General features: G+C 36.4%; 1 protein-coding gene across 12 annotated transcripts in view; it reads left to right on the forward strand.

Annotated features, from left to right (window-relative positions):
* REPS1 (RALBP1 associated Eps domain containing 1) overlaps positions 1 to 16,428 on the forward strand; it is a 64,838-nt gene extending 48,410 nt beyond the window's left edge. For 2 of the 12 annotated variants that reach the window (XM_085217178.1, XM_085217176.1), the window contains exons 10-20: positions 482 to 562; positions 3,488 to 3,575; positions 4,370 to 4,471; positions 7,098 to 7,170; positions 9,426 to 9,544; positions 10,254 to 10,318; positions 11,597 to 11,782; positions 12,597 to 12,707; positions 13,264 to 13,412; positions 13,909 to 14,014; positions 15,113 to 16,428. In XM_085217178.1, the coding sequence (XP_085073304.1) occupies positions 482 to 562; positions 3,488 to 3,575; positions 4,370 to 4,471; positions 7,098 to 7,170; positions 9,426 to 9,544; positions 10,254 to 10,318; positions 11,597 to 11,782; positions 12,597 to 12,707; positions 13,264 to 13,412; positions 13,909 to 14,014; positions 15,113 to 15,181 (1,149 nt within the window). In that variant the 3' untranslated portion in view covers positions 15,182 to 16,428. The remainder of the gene's footprint in view (positions 1 to 481; positions 563 to 3,487; positions 3,576 to 4,369; positions 4,472 to 7,097; positions 7,171 to 9,425; positions 9,545 to 10,253; positions 10,319 to 11,596; positions 11,783 to 12,596; positions 12,708 to 13,263; positions 13,413 to 13,908; positions 14,015 to 15,112) is intronic. The other 10 variants (XM_085217183.1, XM_085217182.1, XR_014881377.1 and 7 more) reach the window with 9 other exon arrangements.
* Positions 16,429 to 21,509: the final 5,081 nt, after the last annotated feature.

Below are 21,509 nucleotides of genomic sequence, written 5' to 3' on the forward strand. Positions count from 1 at the left end.
CAAGCTGGACTGGTATAATTAGAGCACTCTGCTCAGTGTTCATTTGTCTGAGATTTTCTAAGAAAATCAGTGCCTTCTAAATATATTTGAAACTGGGCAACTACAAAGCTGAGGAATCTTTCTGTGGATTTCATATTTACAGACATGTGGCACTGAATCTCAACAATATTTGATTAGCTTAACAGTTTTTTTCTACTTGTGTAATTTTTACAAGAACTCTGAAAGTATTTGAGTTAACTGTGCGCCTGTGTGTTCACTGTGAAGTATGAAAGTAAAAGATGAATACTGACAGGTAACAAACTTGATTGCAGTGCAGTCTCAAAGTGAAAGATTTGACACGCGTTAGTGTAGCTTCTAAGTACTGCCCAGTGCAAATACAGTGCTTTCCAGTGCAACCTCCAAACTACTATGCTAAGTCTCCTCGGTGATCTTTTACTCCCATCTTTCTCATCATGCTGATTTCTCTCCTCTGTCTGTTCAGCAGTGGGAGACATTTAGCGAACGCTCTTCAAGCTCACAAACTCTGACCCAATTTGATTCTAACATTGCACCAGCTGATCCTGTAAGTCAATCACTTAGCTTGCTTGTTTGAAATTAATTTTATTAACACTAAATTTCTATTCATTGTATATAGCTATATAGCTGTTATGCATGATTCCATAAATTCCTTTTTTTTTTTTTTTTAGTGGGGGAATGGTAACAACCTTATTAATAATTTTGCTTATTTCTAGGAATAGAGTTTTTCTCGTAATTCTCACATTTAATATCTGAGTGCAGTGAATGTTTGTTTTCTTGGTTTTGATGCAACACTGTTTTCAAAAGCTGTATTAGAGGAAATACTTAAACATACTGTTTTTTGAAAATACGATGTAATTCGAGCCACTCCCAATTACTTATTAGTTTCTTTTTCAGATTCTATCTTTAGTATTTTTTCAAGCTTCAAAATACATAATCATAGGTGTTGGCAACACTCTTACTTAACTGAAAAATCTGTCAGACTTTCACGGATGTAATGTATCAAACCCCAGTGTTTTCACCAATTTAATTTTTTTTTTTTTAGTTACTATATTTATTATCTTTCTGGCTAAACTTTTGCTCTTATAATGACTTAAGGAGGAACGCTTTGAATGGTGATGGATTGACGCTAAAGATCTGCTACAGTGTTTTGCATGTAACATTGAAATGGTTCAGAAAAATTATTTATTTAGCAGTTGCTTTTCCTCCCGCTTTTCTTACAAAAATTATTGCTGTTACTGCTGTTTTAAACTTCATTACATAACAGATGTGCATAGTAGACTTTTAAATGCTTTTAATCTCAAAGTGGTCCCTTCTGAAAATATCAAGTACATATATAATTAGTAACTATATGCAAATATATCAGAACTCTACTCTGAGATATCACTGCTATTAATGTGGAAATAGCATTTCTAGATGCTGAAAGCTAGAATTCAGCCTGCACTATCTCTGGTGCCCAGAGTACTTTGAACAAAGCAGAATATTACTTACCAGCTTCTTTTCATCTCAAAAATATAGAACATTTAAGACTCTATTTTTGAAGTTGTAATTAAGTAAACGTGATGGAAATCAGTTTATAGTTTTCTTATTGAATATAATTAGTTAACAGTATAAAGCTACCACTGCCTTGTTTCCCCAGTAAGATGATAGCTTATTCCTGCACATAATTATTCAAGGACAGAAATCTGAAGTTTGACATTTTCCCACATGCGGTTAATATTGAAAGTAGAAATGTAACGTGTAGAAAACTCATGTAGCTCATGTTTGTGTGTGTGTGTGTGTGTGTGTGTGTGTGTGTGTGTGTGTATGCATGCGTGTATAAATAGAAATTCAAATAAATTTATATTGGAAAATGATTATTTTTTTTTTTTACTTATGATGCTTGGACTTGATAAGATTTGTGTGAAGAATGGTGAGCATCTTTCATGTTTGATAGCTTTTTTTTGACTGAAATAAGAATAACTGAGAGCAAATTTTCACTGGCAGTATTCAGACTACTTATTTTAAATCTCAACAGTGATGCACAGGAGTAATTGTTTGTTTTGTTTTGTTTTTTTCTTCAAACTAATCTTGCTTTCCCAAAGGGGAGAATTAGCTAATTAGCTTTCTTGAGTATTTCATGACAGACTAAAGAGTAAATTCATAGACATTCATCTCCTGTTATGTTAAGGCGATTTCTCTAAGGGAAAGTTGGTAACGTGTTAAGTTGCTTTGTATAAAGTTAGATTATTGATCTGAATTAATACTTCTATAAAAGTTCATTTAATTGTTTGAAACAAATTATTTTGTAGAAGCCACACATTAGAGTAAAGAACTGAACTACAGCAGGAATGATTTTTGACTAATACCATTAAAGAGGAATAAGGTTTACTTCTTTGGGTTAGGGGTAAGGGTTAGTATTTTGGGCTAGTGTTAGGGGTTAGGAGTTACAATTTGGGGTTAATTTAAGGAGCTTTACATTTCAGGAGATTTAAATTTTGGGTTAGGGTTATTGGTTACCTTTTTGTGTTAGCATTAAGGGTTGCAGATTACTTTTGCAGTTGCTTTTAGTTTGAGGTTAAACCTTACTCTTTTTTGTTAGGGTTATGGGTACACATTTGTACTATGGTTAAGGTTACCAATTCATGTTAGAGTTAAGCATTACACCCTTTGGGTTATGGTTAAGGGTTGATGGTTACCCTACAGGGTTGAGCATAGAGTCCTAACCATTTGGGTTAAGTGTTTGAGCTGTATCTAAAAAGTGGTTTTAAAAGTTTATATTTGCAACAGGTAGTGCAAGTCAATTTAAACAGTTCTAGAATTAATCATGTAAACATAACTGTTCTTGGTGAAATGATATACTTGAGTTGTCAAAATCAGATTCTCATACTAGAGCAGTTTTGAAACTTGATGTCCTTTCCAGTCACTTGTTTGAACTGCAAAGAAAACATGGAAGTTGTAAAATCAAATCTATCAAAAGATCTATTCCAATGCATTACTTATACTAAAACTTCAAAGATTTTACTGTTTTAAAGACTTTTGAAGCTGTTGGTCTTCATTTAGATACACATATACTACGAAGTCCCTATCTGGTTGCAAATCAGTCATACTATTTTAAAGTCTTTAATTTTCTGAGGCATCATAAATTGATTGGAAAAGAATTTTTTGCAGGTGCACTTGGAATAGCAGATATTAACTAGTATTTCAAAAATGATGGAAATTTGTCAAAATTTGAGTCATAGTCACAGTTACCTTGCAGAATGTTTAGAATTCCCTCTTTAAATTGAATGCTATATTATACTTTATACATGGTTAGAGGAACTTCAGCTCATACAGCTTTGGTTTCATAGGTACATTAAATACCCTGGAACTGTGTAAAATTAGATTTATGATTTTTTTTTTTCCTTAGAAATGTCATTTCACAAGGTGTCAGAAACTCTTAATAGAACAATTTAAAACTACATTAACACAACTTAATCCATTTCTTCCACAGGATACTGCAATTGTGCACCCAGTTCCTATAAGGATGACTCCAAGTAAAATACACATGCAAGAAATGGAGCTTAAAAGAACTGGAAGTGGTAGGACATTTTCTCTTGTTAAACAAGAAAGTTTTGTAAACTTAACTTGCTTCCTTAAATAATCCTGACTTTGTTTTCTTGTAATTGAAACTATCTGAAATTGTAAGCAACATAACAGTTGATGAGGCTCTCGAGTTAGGAATTAGAATGTTGTCCAGATAGATGCAGAGTTTAGATTAGCCATTTACGAAATTGCTTGGAGTAGTTCTGGAGCATCATGGTATAGATTTCATTTGGGTTTCTTTATTAAATTCTAGAGCTAGCTATGGAAATGGAGAACACGGATTTGGCAAATCCTGCGTTTAGTAGGAAATAGAGCTTTGGAGAAACATCTTATTACCCCATAGTCAGAAATATTGCTTATTGTCTTGAAGGCTGATGCATTTTAAAGTATTCATAGGCCTACTTTATCCTCTAGTCAAGAATAAATTCAGTCTTTGATAATTTTACTTATCAGTGGAGTCTACAGTCTCAATTATAGATTTGGCCAATACTTTTTTGTATTTGTGTTACTCACATGCAGCTTTCAGTATGTGAGGAGTAAGAAATGATTCACAGTACATTTCTTTTAACTTTTCTTTAGCCTTATTAATAGGTGAAGATTCACAACTGTCAGCACTGAAAAATGTGCACAGTTAAAGTATCACTTGATGTATGAATTTTAAAGTGCAATGATTTTAGTCTTCAAAATAGCATTTCAGATAAGGACATAGAAAGCAATTGCAACATTTTAATGTTAGAAGTAAAGGCTAGTTTGAGAACACTTGTTTATTTAAACTTATTTTTCTGTTCAGATCATACTAACCCTACTAGCCCACTACTTGTGAAACCATCTGATCTCCCAGAAGAAAACAAAATGAGTTCATCTGTAAAATACACATCTGGAAATACAGTTAGTAAGTATCAAATACCTTTTGATCTCATTTTAATGTTAAGCAAAATGTAGATTTTTCATCAGTGAATGAAAACTTACTAAATGAATCACAAGAATCACAAGGTTGGAAAAGACCTATAAGATCATCTAGTCCAACCATCTTCTCATTACAACAGCTACCACATGTTACTAAACCATATCTCACAGCTCCTCATCCAGACGCCTCTTGAACACTTCCAGGGACAGCAACTCCACCACCTCCCTGGGCAAGGCCATTCCAGTGACTGACCACTCTCTGAGAGAAAAAGTTTTTTGTCGTGTCTAACCTAAACCTCCTCTGATACAACTTGCGGCCATTTCCCCGAGTCCTGTTTGTTGCCTGGGAGAAGAGGCCAAACCCCTCTTCACCCCAACCTCCCTTCAGGAAGTTGTAGAGTGCAATGAGGTCTCTCCTGAGCCTCCTCTTCTCCAGACTAAACAATCCCAGCTCCCTCAGTTGCTCCTCACAAGACCTGTGCTCCAGACCCCTCACCAGTTTCATTGCCCTTCTCTGGACACGCTCCAGGGCCTCAACATCTTTCCTGTAGTGAGGGGCCCAAAACTGAACACAATACTCGAGGTGCGGCCTCACCAGTGCTGAGTGGAGAGGGATGATTACCTCCCTGCTCCTGCTGGCCACACTATTTCTAATGCAGGCCAGGATGCCGTTGGCACTCTTGGCCACCCGGGCACACTGTCGGCTCATGTTCAGCCTAGCATCAACCAGCACCTCCAGGTCTCTTTCTTCTTCACAATCATCTAGCCACTCATCCCCAAGCCTATAACACTGCATGGTGTTGTTGCAGCCAAAGTGCAGAATCTGAGACACTTGGCCTTGTTGAACCTCATCCCATTCACCTCAGCCAGCAATCCAGCTTATCTAGATCCCTCTGTAGGGCCTCCCTACCCTCAGGCAGATCCACACCACCTCCCAACTTGGTGTCATCTGTAAACTTTCCGAGGGTGCACTCAGTCCCCTCATTTAGGTCGTCAATAAATATATTAAACAAGATGGGCCCCGGTACCGTACCCTGGGGGACACCACTCGTAACGGGTCGCCAGCTGGACTTAACTCCATTAACCACTACCTATTGGGCACGGCCCTCTAGCCAGTTCCTTATCCAAAGAAGTGTATGCCTGTCCAGACCACGGGCAGCCAGTTTCCCCAGCAGAAGCCTATGAGAGACCGTGTGATAGGCTTTGCTGAAGTCTAGGTAGACTACAACAACAGCCCTTCCCTCATCCACCCAACTGGTCACCCAGTCATAGAAGGAGATGAGGTTGGTCAAGCGCAACCTGCCCTTCATGAACCCATGCTGGCTGGGCCTGATCCCGTGGACACCACGCATGTGCTGTGCGATCTCACCCGAGATAATTTGCTCCATTACTTTCCCTGGTATCGAGATCAGGCTACCAGGCCTATAGTTCCCCAGATCTTCCTTATGGCCCTTCTTGAAGATGGGAGTCACATCAGCAAGTCTCCAGTCCTCCGGGACCTCTCCAGTTAACCAGGAGCGCTGATAGATGGCCGAGAGGGGATTGGCAGTCAACTCCGCCAGCTCTCTCAGCACCCAAGGGTGTAGCCCATCCAGTCCCAGAGCAGAAGCTCTTAAATGAGATAAACTTATCCTGAGAATAGAAACAATTCTGATATAAAGTATATATTAAAAGTGGTAATTCAGAAGGTTCTTAGCAGGCACCCACAGTGTCAAAAGTGTTCTTACCCAAGTAAAACTAAAAGCAGCAAAAATAATTACTGTGTTTCCAGATTGTGTTAACTTGATAGCAATGTACTGCTTCAGCATGTGATTAAGAACAAGTTAATTTTGTCTTAAACTCCATTAAATGACATAAACTGGATTGTGGAATACTGCAGTTAGAATGGAAGGGTGATGTACATTACCTGCCTTCATAATGAAATACCAACAAAACTAGAGACTAATTTGTGCTACTAGCAGAAACCACAGTCCTGAGGTGAAAAATAATATTGCATAGTTTTCAGTATCATTCCAAATAGGAACTGTACCTGACTGTCAAGTAACTGGAAACACTCAAAAAGGATTCTCTTTGAGATTATGGTCAAATTCATGAATTAGACTAAGCGGCATCTGAAGATTACTTTTTCTGAATGACTGTCCTCAATGTTATATAACCATTAACATTGTTTACTCTCCAAAACAGCTTTGAAAGTAGTTCAGAAAACCACATTCTGCTGCCAGCAGAAAACCAGTAATTTCATAGTGAGCTGATGTAAAACTTCTTGGTCCAAAGATCTTGTTCTTTTCTTCTTAGAAGAGTGATTGTGCTTTTCCACTAGGTGGCATAACAGCCTGCATGGCTGTGTTACTAGAGATGTTTGAGGAGAGATTATTTCATACACCACATCTGCCAACTTCTGCTTTAAGCTTAATTTTCTTAAGTGGTCCCTGGAAACTTAAATGTCATCTCGTGGTAGTCAGTTGTGTGGTTGTTTAAATATTTGCAGATACTTTTTCTTAAGTTTCTCATGAAACTTAACTTTTCATATTTAGAATACAATATATTATCTGTGTCTGTTAGATGATATTGATGGTGCAGAACAAATATGAAACTGTACTTTCTTTTACCAGCAGATGGTTACAGCAGTTCAGACTCCTATACTTCAGATCCAGAGCAAATTGGAAGTGCTGTAACACGGCAACGGTCAGTAGAATGACAACTAAAGAAGTAAATAAAATGTTTAAAGAAGCCTGTGCTAAGCTCTTCTGGTTGATTGACAGCACACTTATAAAATGGGGCCAGGTCTGACTTGAACAGTGAGAAATCTAGAGGCAGGCTGTGTTTTCACACACTATAATGTATGCTGTTCCTTTTAATGTGTAAAATGAAACTTAAAAAAAACAGTGAAGTCTACAGAGTTGCATAGGATTTGCCAATGAAATGAAACTCTGTGTTCACTCAGATAAATTCAAAAAGACTACCTCCATAAGAACAAGGGAGGGAAAATAAATGTAGGTGATCGTAATGTTGCTTGAGACCAATTTTTGGTATTTAAGATATCCATTAGGCATTAATGGAGAACGACCTTCTGATTACTTACTGTGTAAAAAAAAAAATAATAAATCATGACAATAAATCAATCTCTTTTAATAATAAGCTTCCATGTAATGAAAGACAGCGAGAGGCCCAACATAAATTAAGGGACTGGGTAAAGCTGTACAAATGTATAACCAACAACTGTATCATATGACAAAAGAGAATGTGCTGTAACAGCTGGTGCTAATTGTCCCCATTAAATCTGTGCCTGAATAGGATTAAAAACCAGCTACACCATTAACCATCTTACAATCAGTTTGGAGGTAAGTTTCAAAACAAAATTATCATGATTTCAATAACAAGGAAAGATTTACAGTTAGCTTTCAGTACGGCAGCTTGAAAACTTCTTTACCCCGTTGTTACCTAATGGCAACACTGATTCTCTGTCCTGCTTCTGTGTACATTTTTGGCATTATTAAGATGATGATTTCTTGATTGTTTTCCATATTATTTGATTTGGGGGTGAGTTTTTTTGCTGGCTTGTGTAGGTGAGTGAAGCATTCTGATGAGCTACTGTTTTCTGGCACAGGTAGCTACTAGTTAGCTCTGCCAAATCTGGCAACATCCACTCAGGAAAATTGTTATCTCAGTCACTCTTCCTTCCTTCCATTTATACTTTTTCTACCAATTGCAGCTCTGTTTATAAATATTACATTGTCCTTAATACTACCCTAAGTCCAGAGTACATAATGTGTTCTCAAAAAGCAATAACTGAAAAGGCTACACCAGGAGTATTTGTAAACAACTTTTTCCCTTTTTTTTATCCTACTATTGCACTTACTATCAGGTTAGCTAGTGCTAGGAGGTGGTTTAGGTTTGTATTTCATTGACTGGAGGGTTACATAATATTACAAAAGTATCTTCCTGGAGAGAATGTTTTAAAAGCAGAGTTTTTTTATTCTGATAATTTGTTTTTTTTTCTGGACTTAACACATTCAGGGATTTTAGGTGTTTTATGAAACTTAGAGTACCTGTTATCTCTCCTGGCTTTATTTCGTTTGTAGAATGTTACAGAAGTCCATCCTCCAGAGAATTTATCACTCATGTATGAGTTCAGGAAAGTAGTAGCTGTGTCAGACCAGTGATCCAGTAAATCTGTCTTGCTCAGAGTGAAGTAGTTAGGAAGTTTCTTCAAGCTATTTTTAAATGGAAAATGCAGAAAAATACTGCATACAGTAAACCCCATTATCCCACTGAAGTTCCAGTTGAGTAGCACACTACTTCATCCTTCCGATCTTTCTGATTGTTTGATGAACTTGCAACAGATGTCCGCTAGATGGTGATGCTATCTAAGAACAAGTTGCAATTCCTGAAGATGCTACCTAGTAAATAGATTTGGAAAATCTCATGGAGGAAGTTGGGATATCTACTTCATGCACTGTTATACTGCTTAACTTTGATATATCTGCAGGCAGATCCAACAGAAACATTATTTTTCAGTGATACTGAACTTAAGTGTAAAACTGAATTATGATGTTGACTACATCTTAACATGCTTTGCAAATCATAATGACTGCCACCTGGATGAAATTTACCATATCTGAGATTCTGTATTTCTGAGCTGTCATTATTTGAAGTGTGTATCAGAAACTATTGGTTGCCCTAATGTGAATTGCTAGCAGTACTATGAGAATAATTTGGAAAATTGAGATTTAAGTAAATAGAAATGCGAAAACAAATGTGAAATCAAAGATTACCAGAATTTTAAAATTGATTTTGCATTCCTCAGAATCAATGGCAATTATCAGGCTCTTTTCTGTCTGCCAAGTGTTTTTAATTAAATACTTAAAAAAAAAAAAATCTTGAATTTTAATTCTGTTGTAGCTACCTAAAATCATTACAGAGCTTTCTATGTTTTGCAGATCCCATTCAGGAACATCTCCAGATAACACAGCACCACCACCACCCCCGCCAAGACCTCACCCTTCTCACTCTCGGTCGTCATCTTTAGATATGAACAGATCCTTTTCAGTTACCCCAGGTAGATACTTTGTGTTCCTAGTGTACTTTATTTCTGAAGCAGACTTGTTTTTTTTTCATCTGAAGAGGGATTAGAATGTGTTTTTAAAACACTGCTTCTGAAGAAAAAGTTGAAAATGTTGTCATTCTTACAGTTTGTATTGAAATTTGTACACTATTTTGCTAAAACAGATAACTTAAGACTAAATGTTAAGTGATGTCAGTGCATCTCTCTGGATGAATGTGAAAAACAAATTCAGGAAATACATTTTGGTAGTGCATCCATATGCAGTGGATTGCATCTGCCAGTAAATTTTCAAGAAGAGTTCTTTTTGCATTGAATGTATTAAAAAGATAGGTGTTAAATGTCTTGAGGAAATGATTAAAGATCACTTTTGATAATATTGTTAATGATTTGCAGTACTTTTCAGCTCAATATCACAAAGAGGAAATGTTGACAATGTATAATGGGAGTAAAAGAAGAAAACAGATCAGGGAAGTATGACTGTGCATACATAGAACAGGAGGATAAGGACAAGACTGATGTCCTGATTCCTTGTTTTATCTCTTTAAAAATTTGAAAGATTAAGTTGCAGCAGTGTTCCCAAAGGACAGGCTTATATTTATGCAAAGTTGAATTTCTTTATTTTTGAAAAGTCAAAACACAAGATACTGAGAAGAATCAAGTAGTAAGAAGTAACAATCTTAGCTAAATGTGATGCCTCTTACAGGACAGCAACAGGCTGGAGTTGTTGCCTATCCCCCTGCAGTGCCTCCAAGACCACAGCCTTCACAGGTGACAATATCCCTTCAGTAAAATCATACTCTAACTTAATGCATTAGACTGATCCTTCTATCTAACCTCTGTGTTTGAACTTCTCAAAAATTTTTGTTTGTTTGAAATGACAGGAGTGTGAATGATTTCAAAGGTGAAACTGTAGGCAAATGCTGGCCTTTTCTGAATTGCTTCTGGTGGAACCATGCAAAGGAATTAAATTAGAGACTGAGGAGGAATTGAATAGTTTTGGAGCTCTAACTTGTAAGAAAAGGAGGGATGTTACACTTTTGCATTCATTTACCTGTCCCTGTAAAACCACAACACAGAGATCTTTTAAAGTGTTTCACAGTAAATGCTTATCTTTAGATCCATGTCTCTGGCACAGATTTTGGTTTTATACAGAATGTTTACTCCCAAAAGGCATGATACTTCTACTTCCCTTTCAAGAATGTGGTGACTTTTTAGTCTCAGCCAGAGTCACTTCAATTAGCCAATTTAGTGGAAAACAAATGTTACAAAAATTTTTTTTCTTTGCCTCAACCAGATTATTCATTCAACTGTTTTGTAGATCTTGCATGGAACAAGTAGAATTGCTTTTCAGTTGTTTTTCAGCAGCAGCTACTTGTTAGAATCTGAGTCCCTCAGACTTATTTCTGAGTCATTTAGAACACAAAATCAGAAATAAAGCCTAGTATTTCTTCTGGATTTTTCTTGTCCTTGAAACTGATTATACAGTGAAAATATTGAAGGGTGCTCTCTTGTATGTTTTCTCTGATACATAATAATGTCTGAGTTGATGGTGCATTCTCCTCACTTAGATTGTTTATGTGTCCCTTTAGTTGGCTTTCTGTTTTCACTAAACGTGTTGAAGTCAGTCAGCAATGACAGATATGTTCCATGGAGTATGATCTCACAATCAAATTTCCCTGAGGAACTAAATTAAAACACGTATTCAGTCTAACAGAGCCAAGCTGCACTGTGGTACAGCAGAAGCATATGTACTGCCCAGTGAGTCTAACTAGTCCTACTCTGCATGCATCTTTGGCCTCATCCACTGGATGACAGAACATCTGACAGGGCTCCCTTTTTTGTTAACTATTTCACTATTTTCACTATCACTCACTCACACAGAGTGAGTTGTCTTAAGGATGCATTTAGTTTTACTAATAACTAAGTCTGCTAAGAAAGCAAATAATCTTTAATTCTGTGTCACAAACTGTTGCTTATTGAGAGGCTTTGCATCAGATAACTGCTAAGAGCATTATTACTAAATATTCTTTTTTCCCTTTATTGCAGGGTGCAGGTCCTCACGTGCATCGCCCAGTAGATGCTGATGGCCTAATATCTCATTCCAGTACCTCACCTCAACAAATACCAGAACAGCCAAATTTTGCAGACTTCAGTCAGTTTGAGGCATTTGCTGCATCAGGTGTAAACAAGGAGGAAGATGATGAAATTGAAACACACTCAGAAGCCTTGCAGGTGAGTGAAAATGAAGATGTTGACAACTGTTCAGTACTACCAACAGTTACATGATTTTGTTGAAACCACCTTCTGTTTTTTGAACCAGTGGGGATTTTATGTTACTCCAATCCAGTGGTAGAAAGCAGTTATATTATGCATTGCTGTGCTTCTTCAGTAACTACCTGGCACTTAGGCAGAAAATTTTATTTTCCTCTCAGTTCTTGATTGTACCTCAAGAAGATTTTCTGCTTACCAGCATAGATGGAAACAAACAGAATTGTTTGCTCGTTTAAGATTAACACAGGCAAAATTTATATTCTCATAAAAATAGGCTCATTTTTTGCTTCCCAAATGGCTTACCAAATGGGAAGTTTTAAAATAGTCACCCCAGTAAATGAGATAGTTGGCAGGTGTTAGAAATATCTGCTAAAACCCTAGTACTTTGTTTTTGTGCAGTGCTGTTGAACAAATAGCAGAAACGAATAGAGCTTTAACTTATTTCTAAATAGATTGAGTTGTTTATAGAGCTGCATTTCCTTCCTCAAGACAGAGGACTTCCATAAAACTCAGCTTTTTACTACTATGTGCCTTTTCTGTAAGCTGCTTCCAGTTCAGAATTACACGATCAAGATAATTCTGCTCCAAAGTCTGTATCATTATTGTATTCCAGTCTGTGCCTCTAAAAAAGACTTGAACTTGAATTTTAAATGTCGATTGTATCCTTATATCAGAAACACATCATAATTCTGCATTTTGATTCAACTTTTTCCAACTTGCTGAATCAAATATTTGTTGAGCAGTAATTTTCTAAGTGTAGTTTATATTTCTTTAGGTTGAAAAGCCCTCTGATTCTGCAAGTTCTCTTAGAGTTGCCAAAGCAGATGGAAGAGTTGACGAGAAAGTACCTGCTAATGTCCCCAGTAGCGCGGTATGCAACATACAGGTGGAAAGAGAGCACAGTTCTCATTTATCTGAAATTGCATGGCTCTTTTGATTTGCTGTGCCAACTTCATGCGCCCCCACTTAAACCCTGTTTCCTTAGGCTCAATATGTGCTGGAAATAGGCAAACATTTGGTAAATTCTTGTCATAAGGTTTATGATCAGCATTACTGTAAATACATATACTAAAATATTTAAGATACTTAAAAAATATGAATTAAATTAAGTATTAAGGTACTTAAAAGTATTCATGAATGTGTTTGAAAAGGAGCAAAACTTTTAGAGCAGAGCTTTGTGACAGTAACTTTTTTATGACTTAGATGCAGTTATTGGAGGGGAGGAAAAGGATTCACTCAGATGTGTTTGCATCTGTCAACTTCAGAACTTTTTTAATCTGTACAATATGAAGATACAGCTAGATGTTCCTCAGAAAATATGTGATGGGTTGTAAATTAATTTAGCTAGATAACTGATTATAGGAGTGTGTAACAAATATGACATAATCCAAGTAAAAAAAGCAGTTTCTGAGAACTAATAAGCTGTTTTTTTTCCCCTGTAGGGTAAAGGCACTACCCCACTTGCTCCACCACCAAAGCCTATTCGCAGAAGATTAAAATCAGAAGATGAGCTGAGACCTGAAGCTGAGGAACATACACAGAAAACAGGTGTCATAGCTGCTGTTCTTGCTTCACAGCCATCTATTCCTAGGTAACCCAAGAAGTGTATAAATACATCTGTTATTGGGGAGTTTACATTGAAACAGCAATACACACTTTGTATTCTAGGCATTGCAAACAGCTTCAATGTGTTTGAATTAGAATCAATTAATAATTTAAAGATTTTTGTTTTTAAATGAGACAATCCTGAAGTGGCTATTTGTAGACCTTGTAGAGATCTTGAATTTTGGAGTGTGAACTTTTAACTTGCACAAGTGTCAGTTTGAGGTAAATGAATGTTGGACTGTATGTTGGGTTTGCAGAGGATTAGTTCTAAGAATTTGAAATGTGCTTCTCGTTGTTTCATTGAAACCAAGTATATGTGTCTTCTGCACAGACAAGGAAGATTAATCAAGCCAGGCAAAAGAGAGAAAATTAACAGTTAAATTCTGAAAGAAAGTTTTTGTTCATTTGAATGAGAGGGACTGTAAATGAGATGTTCATTTAAGTAATGAAATGACATTAAAATACTTGTAATATATTCGCAGATCGATAGGAAAGGACAAGAAGGCAATTCAGGCATCAATCAGACGCAACAAGGAAACCAACACTGTTTTGGCCAGATTGAACAGCGAGCTACAGCAGCAACTAAAGGTAATGTAGTAAACTTTGTTTAAAAAAGCAAAAACAAACAAACAAACCCTGAGAATAATAGCTGACATTTCAGCAGATTAGCGATATATAGAGAATATACATAGAAGTCACCAGTTTAAAATATTTAGTTGTTTTCATAGGTATTGTGACAGGCTCGTGAAATTGCAGAGGATGCTTACACTACTACTAAACACATTTTTAATGCATTTGTTTGCTTTCAGCTACTTTAAAAATAAAAATGCAGAAAACTTAAGTTATCATTAATTCAGAGTAGCTGATGTGGATTTCAGGTACTTTGAAAAAGCAGTGCTGAGAGGAGCAGCTGAAATAACTTGTTGCTTCTGAAGCAAAATACAAACCTTAAAGTCTTCAATTATAATATATATATATTTTTAAACATATCCACATAGGTATATGAGATACAAAACATGTACTCAATAAGAATTGTTATAGCCATCTATATCTCTGGGTTAGTGATTATCTTACTGGAAATGTAGGCACCATTTTTCTTAACATCTTGTCCCATCTTCTTTACCTTATGATATCTAAAACTAAGTACCAAAGTCATTAAAAAGCTCTTAAAAACAAACATGATTTAAAGAGGTATTGTCTCAATTGGAAGATAGGCTGATTTAAAAAACAGTTGTGCGTGACTGTTTGTTACTGTTTGCTAAAGAGTACGTCACATAAGAAAAACTAAAAAAAAAAAAAATTGTTAGTTTCAAATTCTTTATTTGAAATGAGAGTTTACCTCTCTGAACATAAGACACTCTCTTTGAAAATGTCATAGTTAAATTTGCAGCTGGTTTCAAACTTGGTTTGGGGTGATTTGAAAAGAATGAAGAAGTATTGATTGGCTTCACTTCTGAGGAAAACACTTGTTTTGTTTTTGTTTTTGTTTTTTTTTTCAGTTAAGAGTACTAACTAGCTAAGGGCTAACAGTACTATCCAGATTTTGGGGAACAGTTCTCCAGATTATATAAAAGACTTGATATTAGTTCTCAAAACCGGAGCTAACGTTTACCAGTTTTGATCGTGTGAGGAAATTTTTAACATCAGTTCTCTGTGGACAGTCGGTAGAAAATATTTCTTTTGTAGGATGTTCTTGAAGAGAGAATCTCCCTGGAAGTCCAACTGGAACAACTTCGACCTTTCTCTCACCTCTAAGCCTACTGCCGTTAACTGTGAATTTCCTAACTTCGAAAGGGGTATTGGTCTCAAAGCCTATTTAAAAATCCATGCGTCTAGCTCGGTGCACTCTATTCTACATTAAATGTTGTAGTTCTGTTTTGTCAATTTGTCCACTTTTGTATTTAAGTATTTTAATTTCAGTACAGGAAAAAAAAAAAAAAAAGAAAAACCTTTTTCCTTCAATGTGACACTGCCTCTCACATCGTTTTCTGTGGACATCTGTGACCTTTGTTGGACTTGAGTTTGCAGAGTTTGTCGCCAAAATTTCCAACTGGAACTTCTTAGTGGTTTCTTTTCTTTCCTGTTGAAACATCTTGCAGAGGAGGATTGCTGATCAGTTGACTTGAAACAACACACAAATTCTTCCTTTGCTGTGGCATTTATTTTAGTATGCCAGAAAAGAGAAAAAAAATCTGTCATCAGCCAATATTACCTCCCAAACTGCCTTCCACAATTTGAAAGATGTTCACAATTCTAGAAAGCCTGCCTCTTTGCAATAAGCCAGTTTAAACAGGTTGTCAGAGTTCTTGCAGGCTGTTCTCAGTATCAACTGGATTTGGGTTCATATTTCTGTTGTATACATTATAGAGTACCTAAACACAGTTTGCCAGATGTTCACATTTTATCTGTTCATGACCCTGATTCAGCTGCATGCATATGAAGACTTATGGTACAATTGGTGGTCTCTCAAACAAACTCTTTTCAGACCTTTTTGTGAAGGAGGTGGGTGTAAATCCCTGACATAATAATTACACATTTCCTAAGCACCACCTGTAATTGCATGTTTCACACATTACCTTTTAATAACAGATCACATCCACCAGTCTTCACTATAACAAAATGTATTGTCGAGTAATGTGTCAATTCCCAGCAAAAAAAAAAAAAACTTTTTTTTTTAAAGAACGGTTTGCTTCTTAGGAATTCTGGGATACCGGCCTTATTTCTCTGGCATATAGACAGGCTTCACTATTAACTGAGTTCTCTGAGTGTATCCTGCTATTCAGGTTGATGTACTGTATTAGGATTTGTTGTATATTGTATGATACACACCTTTTGATCTCATATGTAAATTTGCATTAATTGCTGACTAACAGCAGATATTCTATTTAATGGCTTCTTCTGGCTGTGGGATCATAGATGTTTAACTGCATGGATGTATCTCTGCAGAATCAGAACTAGCAATTGTGTGATTTTTACACCAATAAAACAGCACAATATTTTAATTTTGTTGATTCATCTTTACGTGGGAATTGGAACTCATTCAAATGGGGTGGGGCTTTGCAGGGACTTTTTGTAGTTTTGTGGCATGTACGACAAGATAGTTGCGTAATTTCTTGACCATTTTCTTTCCCCATGTATCTCCAGCTGTTGGTCAGAAGCAATTGACTTCTGTTGGTAATCTGTGGCTATATTCCTTTTGTATCCTCTCATCACCAAATTAAATGTAGCTGTAACTTTTAAAAAGTAAATGCTGGTATTGACTTGGGTCAAAGAATTGTATACTTCCCTAGTCTTTATTTTTCTAGTTTGATTTCCTTGAGAGTACTTTTGAAAATTAAAACTGAATGAATTACATGTTAGAAGTCTTTATCTTCACTGTCTCACTCTAACACTTAAATGAAATTCTCTTAACATTTGCTTCTGTTGTGAAAGGATGGCTCTAGTTAGATTTTTTTTTTTGCTGGAAATGCAATTTGTTCCCATGAAAATGAGCTATTTCCTTTTTTTGTTACCATCTGCGACTGATTAATTCTTTATTACTAAAATTATTCCAACACTTCAGACAAAATGTTACCAGTGGCTTATATCATCGTGCCATCCCACGCAAGATTCCCTGATATGAAAACCAAGAGTATGTTAGTTGCATGTAAAGAAGATATTTTCTGCTTCTATGTAAATGGGTTAAGAAATGGTACCTAAATGGATGCGAAGATTGTTTCAACTGCATCTTGTGAGCTAATAGATTAAGTGCAAACCTTTGATTGCAAGAAAAAGCAACAACAACAAAAAAACAGATATAACCAGGGTTATGTTACAGACAAAAAAAGCAAGACAACCAGAACCTTGAAGGTAATGGATTATTCATATCTGTTGCATTTTGTCAGGTAGCAAGTACACTGTTTGTTTTTAAAAGAATGCAAAGTGGGTCACTTCACTGTAATCAAAATGCATTGATTTTTAAATCAAGTTTAAAGTTAAATGCACTTTGAAAATAGAGCTATTTTTATAATAGTGTTTTTTAGTATTAAGCCTACGTTTGTAACAGCGAGACTCATTAATCAAGAGTTTGACATTTTAAGCTAAAGGGTAAAGAGCCTTTTACATTCTAATATGTGTACGCAGTCTTCTTGTCTGTATCTTTAGCAGATGCTATGTTATGTAGTGTCTTAAGTGAAGAATTTAGGAAAATTGAACATTTTTGTATCTTTCCAACAAATCTATTTTACAAGATTTTGTGGATTATTTTTAATGCATCATTTAGTACATTTTTAAAAGATTTTTTCTGATTGGAAGAGCTTCTAACTGCAAAATAACTTAGATTTTAAGAACATCAATGCCGACAGTGCTCAGAAGATACCTCGCTAAGTAATGTAATCCAGCTTTAATACCTTAGGAAATTACTTGTCTTCTCCATTTGTTTATTCTTGATCCAACTACTTGATGGCATTATTTATGAACTTAGATTGTAAATTCTTCGGGGCAAGGAATTATGTACAGTGCAAGAGATGTTCTCTGTACTGCACAAGTGAACGTAGATTATTAAATAGTCTTTAGTATTTAATAACGTGCATTCCTTAAACACCTGCAAAATGATTTACTTTGGATTTTGAGATTGGAGGAATATCTGCTTTCTCATTTGATTTGCCTTTTTCTGCTACAGATGTGCCTGTTACTTCATTCCACCTGCTTTTTCCAGTTGCTTTTCAATTGCTTCTTCTCTCCATTGTTCATCTTTGAACTGCAGAGATGATTTCCGAAATGCGAAACAGAAAAGCCGCTTTTATTAATGCAGTATGTTTAAGTAGACCCAATTTAAGTTAGGTGTTCTGAGGCTCTTTGTACTTCATTTGGCCCTCACTTTACTTGCAGTTGTTTACTACCTGAGCTGAGGGATCTTTTAACGCTACAAATGTTGTACGTGGGATAAAGAAAAGAAAATAAATTTTCGACATTGTTTCTCTGTCTCTGTCCCTTATGAGTGGGCTGTCTTGTGTTGCTGTCTTCTGTTTAGGGCAAAGACAAGTTGAGTTGCTTATCCTGGATTCATCTATGCTCAGAGTTGATGTCTAAAAGCAATTTTATGTTTTCAAAATAATTTCTACCTGAAAGAAAAAAGTATCGGTGTTCTCCTGATTGTTTCTAGTTGAACAAAACAGGAAACAGTCTTATTTTCCCCAGTGAGAAATAGCAGTGCAGTTCTTACTCTTTGGAAGATTTTTAATTAAAAAGTCTTTTCAACATACCTTCATGTTTAAGTAGTTTAAGTACTTCATAAAGCAATTCATGTGCTGTTGAATATTCAGTTTTACTCTTCAGAATTCCATTTTTAGAGCCATGCAACTTAATGAACATAAGCAGAATTCCAGCATGTTTAGCTGGAATGCAGTTGATGAACTAATAGTACAGCTATCTAGAAATAAAGCACATGAAAGTCTAATACTTGTTTCTCTATTAAAATAATTTAAATGGTTGCGTTCTGTTAATATTCGTTGAAGTGGAAGCTACTAACTGTAGCTGTTGTATGGGAACAATGTTAAAAAGGTTTCTTTGTCAACAGCCAAAGGAGAATGTATGGTGTTATCCTCGTACACAGTACCAGTGGAAAGCACAGACTCTTTTTTCCACAGGTTCCTTTGAAATAACTGCTCTTTGAAATTTGATTATTTCAGGAGAGGGTTTAATACTGACTTATGGGGTTTTTTTTCATCTAACATTGAAGATCTGACTGTTTCTCTTTTTGGCTCAAGTAAGACTGCATTTAAACTGATAGAAGAGGTTATAGATGGTTCATGCAGCAGAATGCATTCAATGTATATATTGCAGTAGGGAACTACACTTGGAATCAGGAATTTCTTCTACAAGGAATCTGTTGCCTCTTGTATCCATTCAAAAGATAAATAAGAGACTACATCTGAAAGAACAGCTGCCTTCTGAGAAAGGAGACACCAACATGAGTGATATACTCCTGGCATACAGTTGGAGGTGGGAGTGGAATGAGTGCTACAACAGTTGCTGTGAATTGTGAACATTTGTGTATACGAACACTTGCTAGGGTCTCCTGACTGCTCAACATGCCTGATTGGGAATCATTTGTCATTACTGCAGTGTATTCTTACTGAAGTTCTTATGGTTAGCTAATGGGATTAAAAGACTTTACTTCAAGATTGCATACTAGGCTGTTTCAGACTTCGTTGAAAAGGTAGATTTAGTTGTTTGTTTGTTTTTAAATCAAAGGACAACAGAGGATTGAAGGATTATTTGGTGCTAAAAGTCTGTGAATCAAAATGATGTACTCATTGAGGAATCTAGGCATTCAGCTTTGAATTCGGCTTTACATATTCAAAAATAAGAATTCTGTAGGCACCTGCTTAGGAAAAAGTAGCAATTACTCCAGAAATACGTGCATTTCTCTGTCTGTTTTCCTGCTTGTTTTCATCTGCTACAATGTATGCAGAAATTCATATCTCAAAAATGCTTCTCGGGATCCAGATTTGCATTTAGTCAATAACTAAAGAATATGCTGGGAATATACCAATCATGGCAGAGCGAACAGATGTCTTTTCAAATATTTAACCATATCGGTAGTTTTGAAAGGAAAAAATCTGCCTTTGTGCTGGAGATTGCAGGAGAGGAAGCTCAGTTTTACTTAAGGTTATAAGGCATATAAGGTTATAAGATCAGCGCAGAGAATCCCTTGATTTCTCCTATATTTCACCTTGGCAATACAAAGTGCATTCAGCAGCTGCTCTTCAGGAGACACAGCGAATAAGGGTTCCAATCAGGGGAGATGAAAAGAGGAACACAATGGTATTAGATACAGGAGAATCACCTGACTGAACGCTGCATAAATATTTTAGCACATCACAGTTGTTAACATGAGAACAAATGTTGTAACTCTAGGCTGTTATTCCCTCCAGGTGTTGAGTAGTACTGTTTTACTTGTGTCATTTTATCTGAAAAAGTTCGTTAACCTATCAGCTGAAGTCTATTCCAACTCTCAAACAGTGTTTATTTTATTTTAGCTGATGGCATCAAAGGTGAACTGGCCTGACCCTACAAAATAAATGTCGAGCTGCTTTAACTGTTTATGACCAGTAATGACCTTCCTCCGCCCTTCCCTGAGCTCACACTGCTGAGCAGAACACTGTGCAGTGGGGATACTTCTGTAGGCTGTGCTGGCTCCATCCCCTCCCAGCCCGCTTGCCTTGACATAGCTCGCTCAGTGTTTCACAGAACGGGCAAAGCCTCAGCTAATGCAGGCACAGCACATACAAATGCTGGAGATTAAAGAAAAAAATAATCTCCCTGATACTACCCTGCTTGAGAGGAGCCATTTTAAAGTTTGCATCTTTTTCATATTTCCCAAATTCTATGTGGAGACAGTGCTTGCTAAATCATGTTAAAAAGTTGGGTATTAATGAGAAGAACCTGCCTTCCTTGCTCTTCTAAGTGTGTGCCATTATTGCCTTTCCAAGTGATGTGGTAAATATGTTTGAATCTCCCACTGCTGCACCCTGCTGCTATTTGTTAGGCTTCTTGCACTTGGGAGAGACAGCGAAGAGTGAGAAGCATTTTAATTTGTGAGGTTGCAATCCTGCCAAGCCTGATGGTGGTCAGGTTTTGTTGCGCTTTCCAATGCACGCTCTGAAAATTTTTCTGAAAACCCTCCCCAGAGAGTCTTTGTGGTGGGGGTCCTCTTACTCGGGATCCAGCTCACCAACACTTCACTAAATACGTTTATGGAAGTAATGGAGCGTTCTGTAAAATGTTCGGTTTGCTATCGAAGACCTGGCTGTTCTGGCAGAAGGACAGATTCAATACCTAACAAAGTGATACTTCAGATTTATGAATATTGGCACAGTTCAGCCAATCTGTTTTAATATTATATTTTAATAGGTTTAAGAATGGAGAGCCGTACAGTGCTGTCATCATATGGGAAGCAGGAAGTTTAGAATTTTCATGTTTGCAAAGCATAAGTGACTAGTGGTCACTTTCCTTGTAAATCCGTACTTTGCACACTTTGATCTCTTCCCAGGGTGGTAAAGCTTTCAAATGTGAGTGACAAAGAGTAATGAATAGATAT

Source organism: Meleagris gallopavo, chromosome 2, assembly GCF_905368555.1.
Source record: "Meleagris gallopavo chromosome 2, MGAL_WU_HG_1.1, whole genome shotgun sequence".
Classification (NCBI taxonomy): Eukaryota; Metazoa; Chordata; class Aves; order Galliformes; family Phasianidae; genus Meleagris; species Meleagris gallopavo.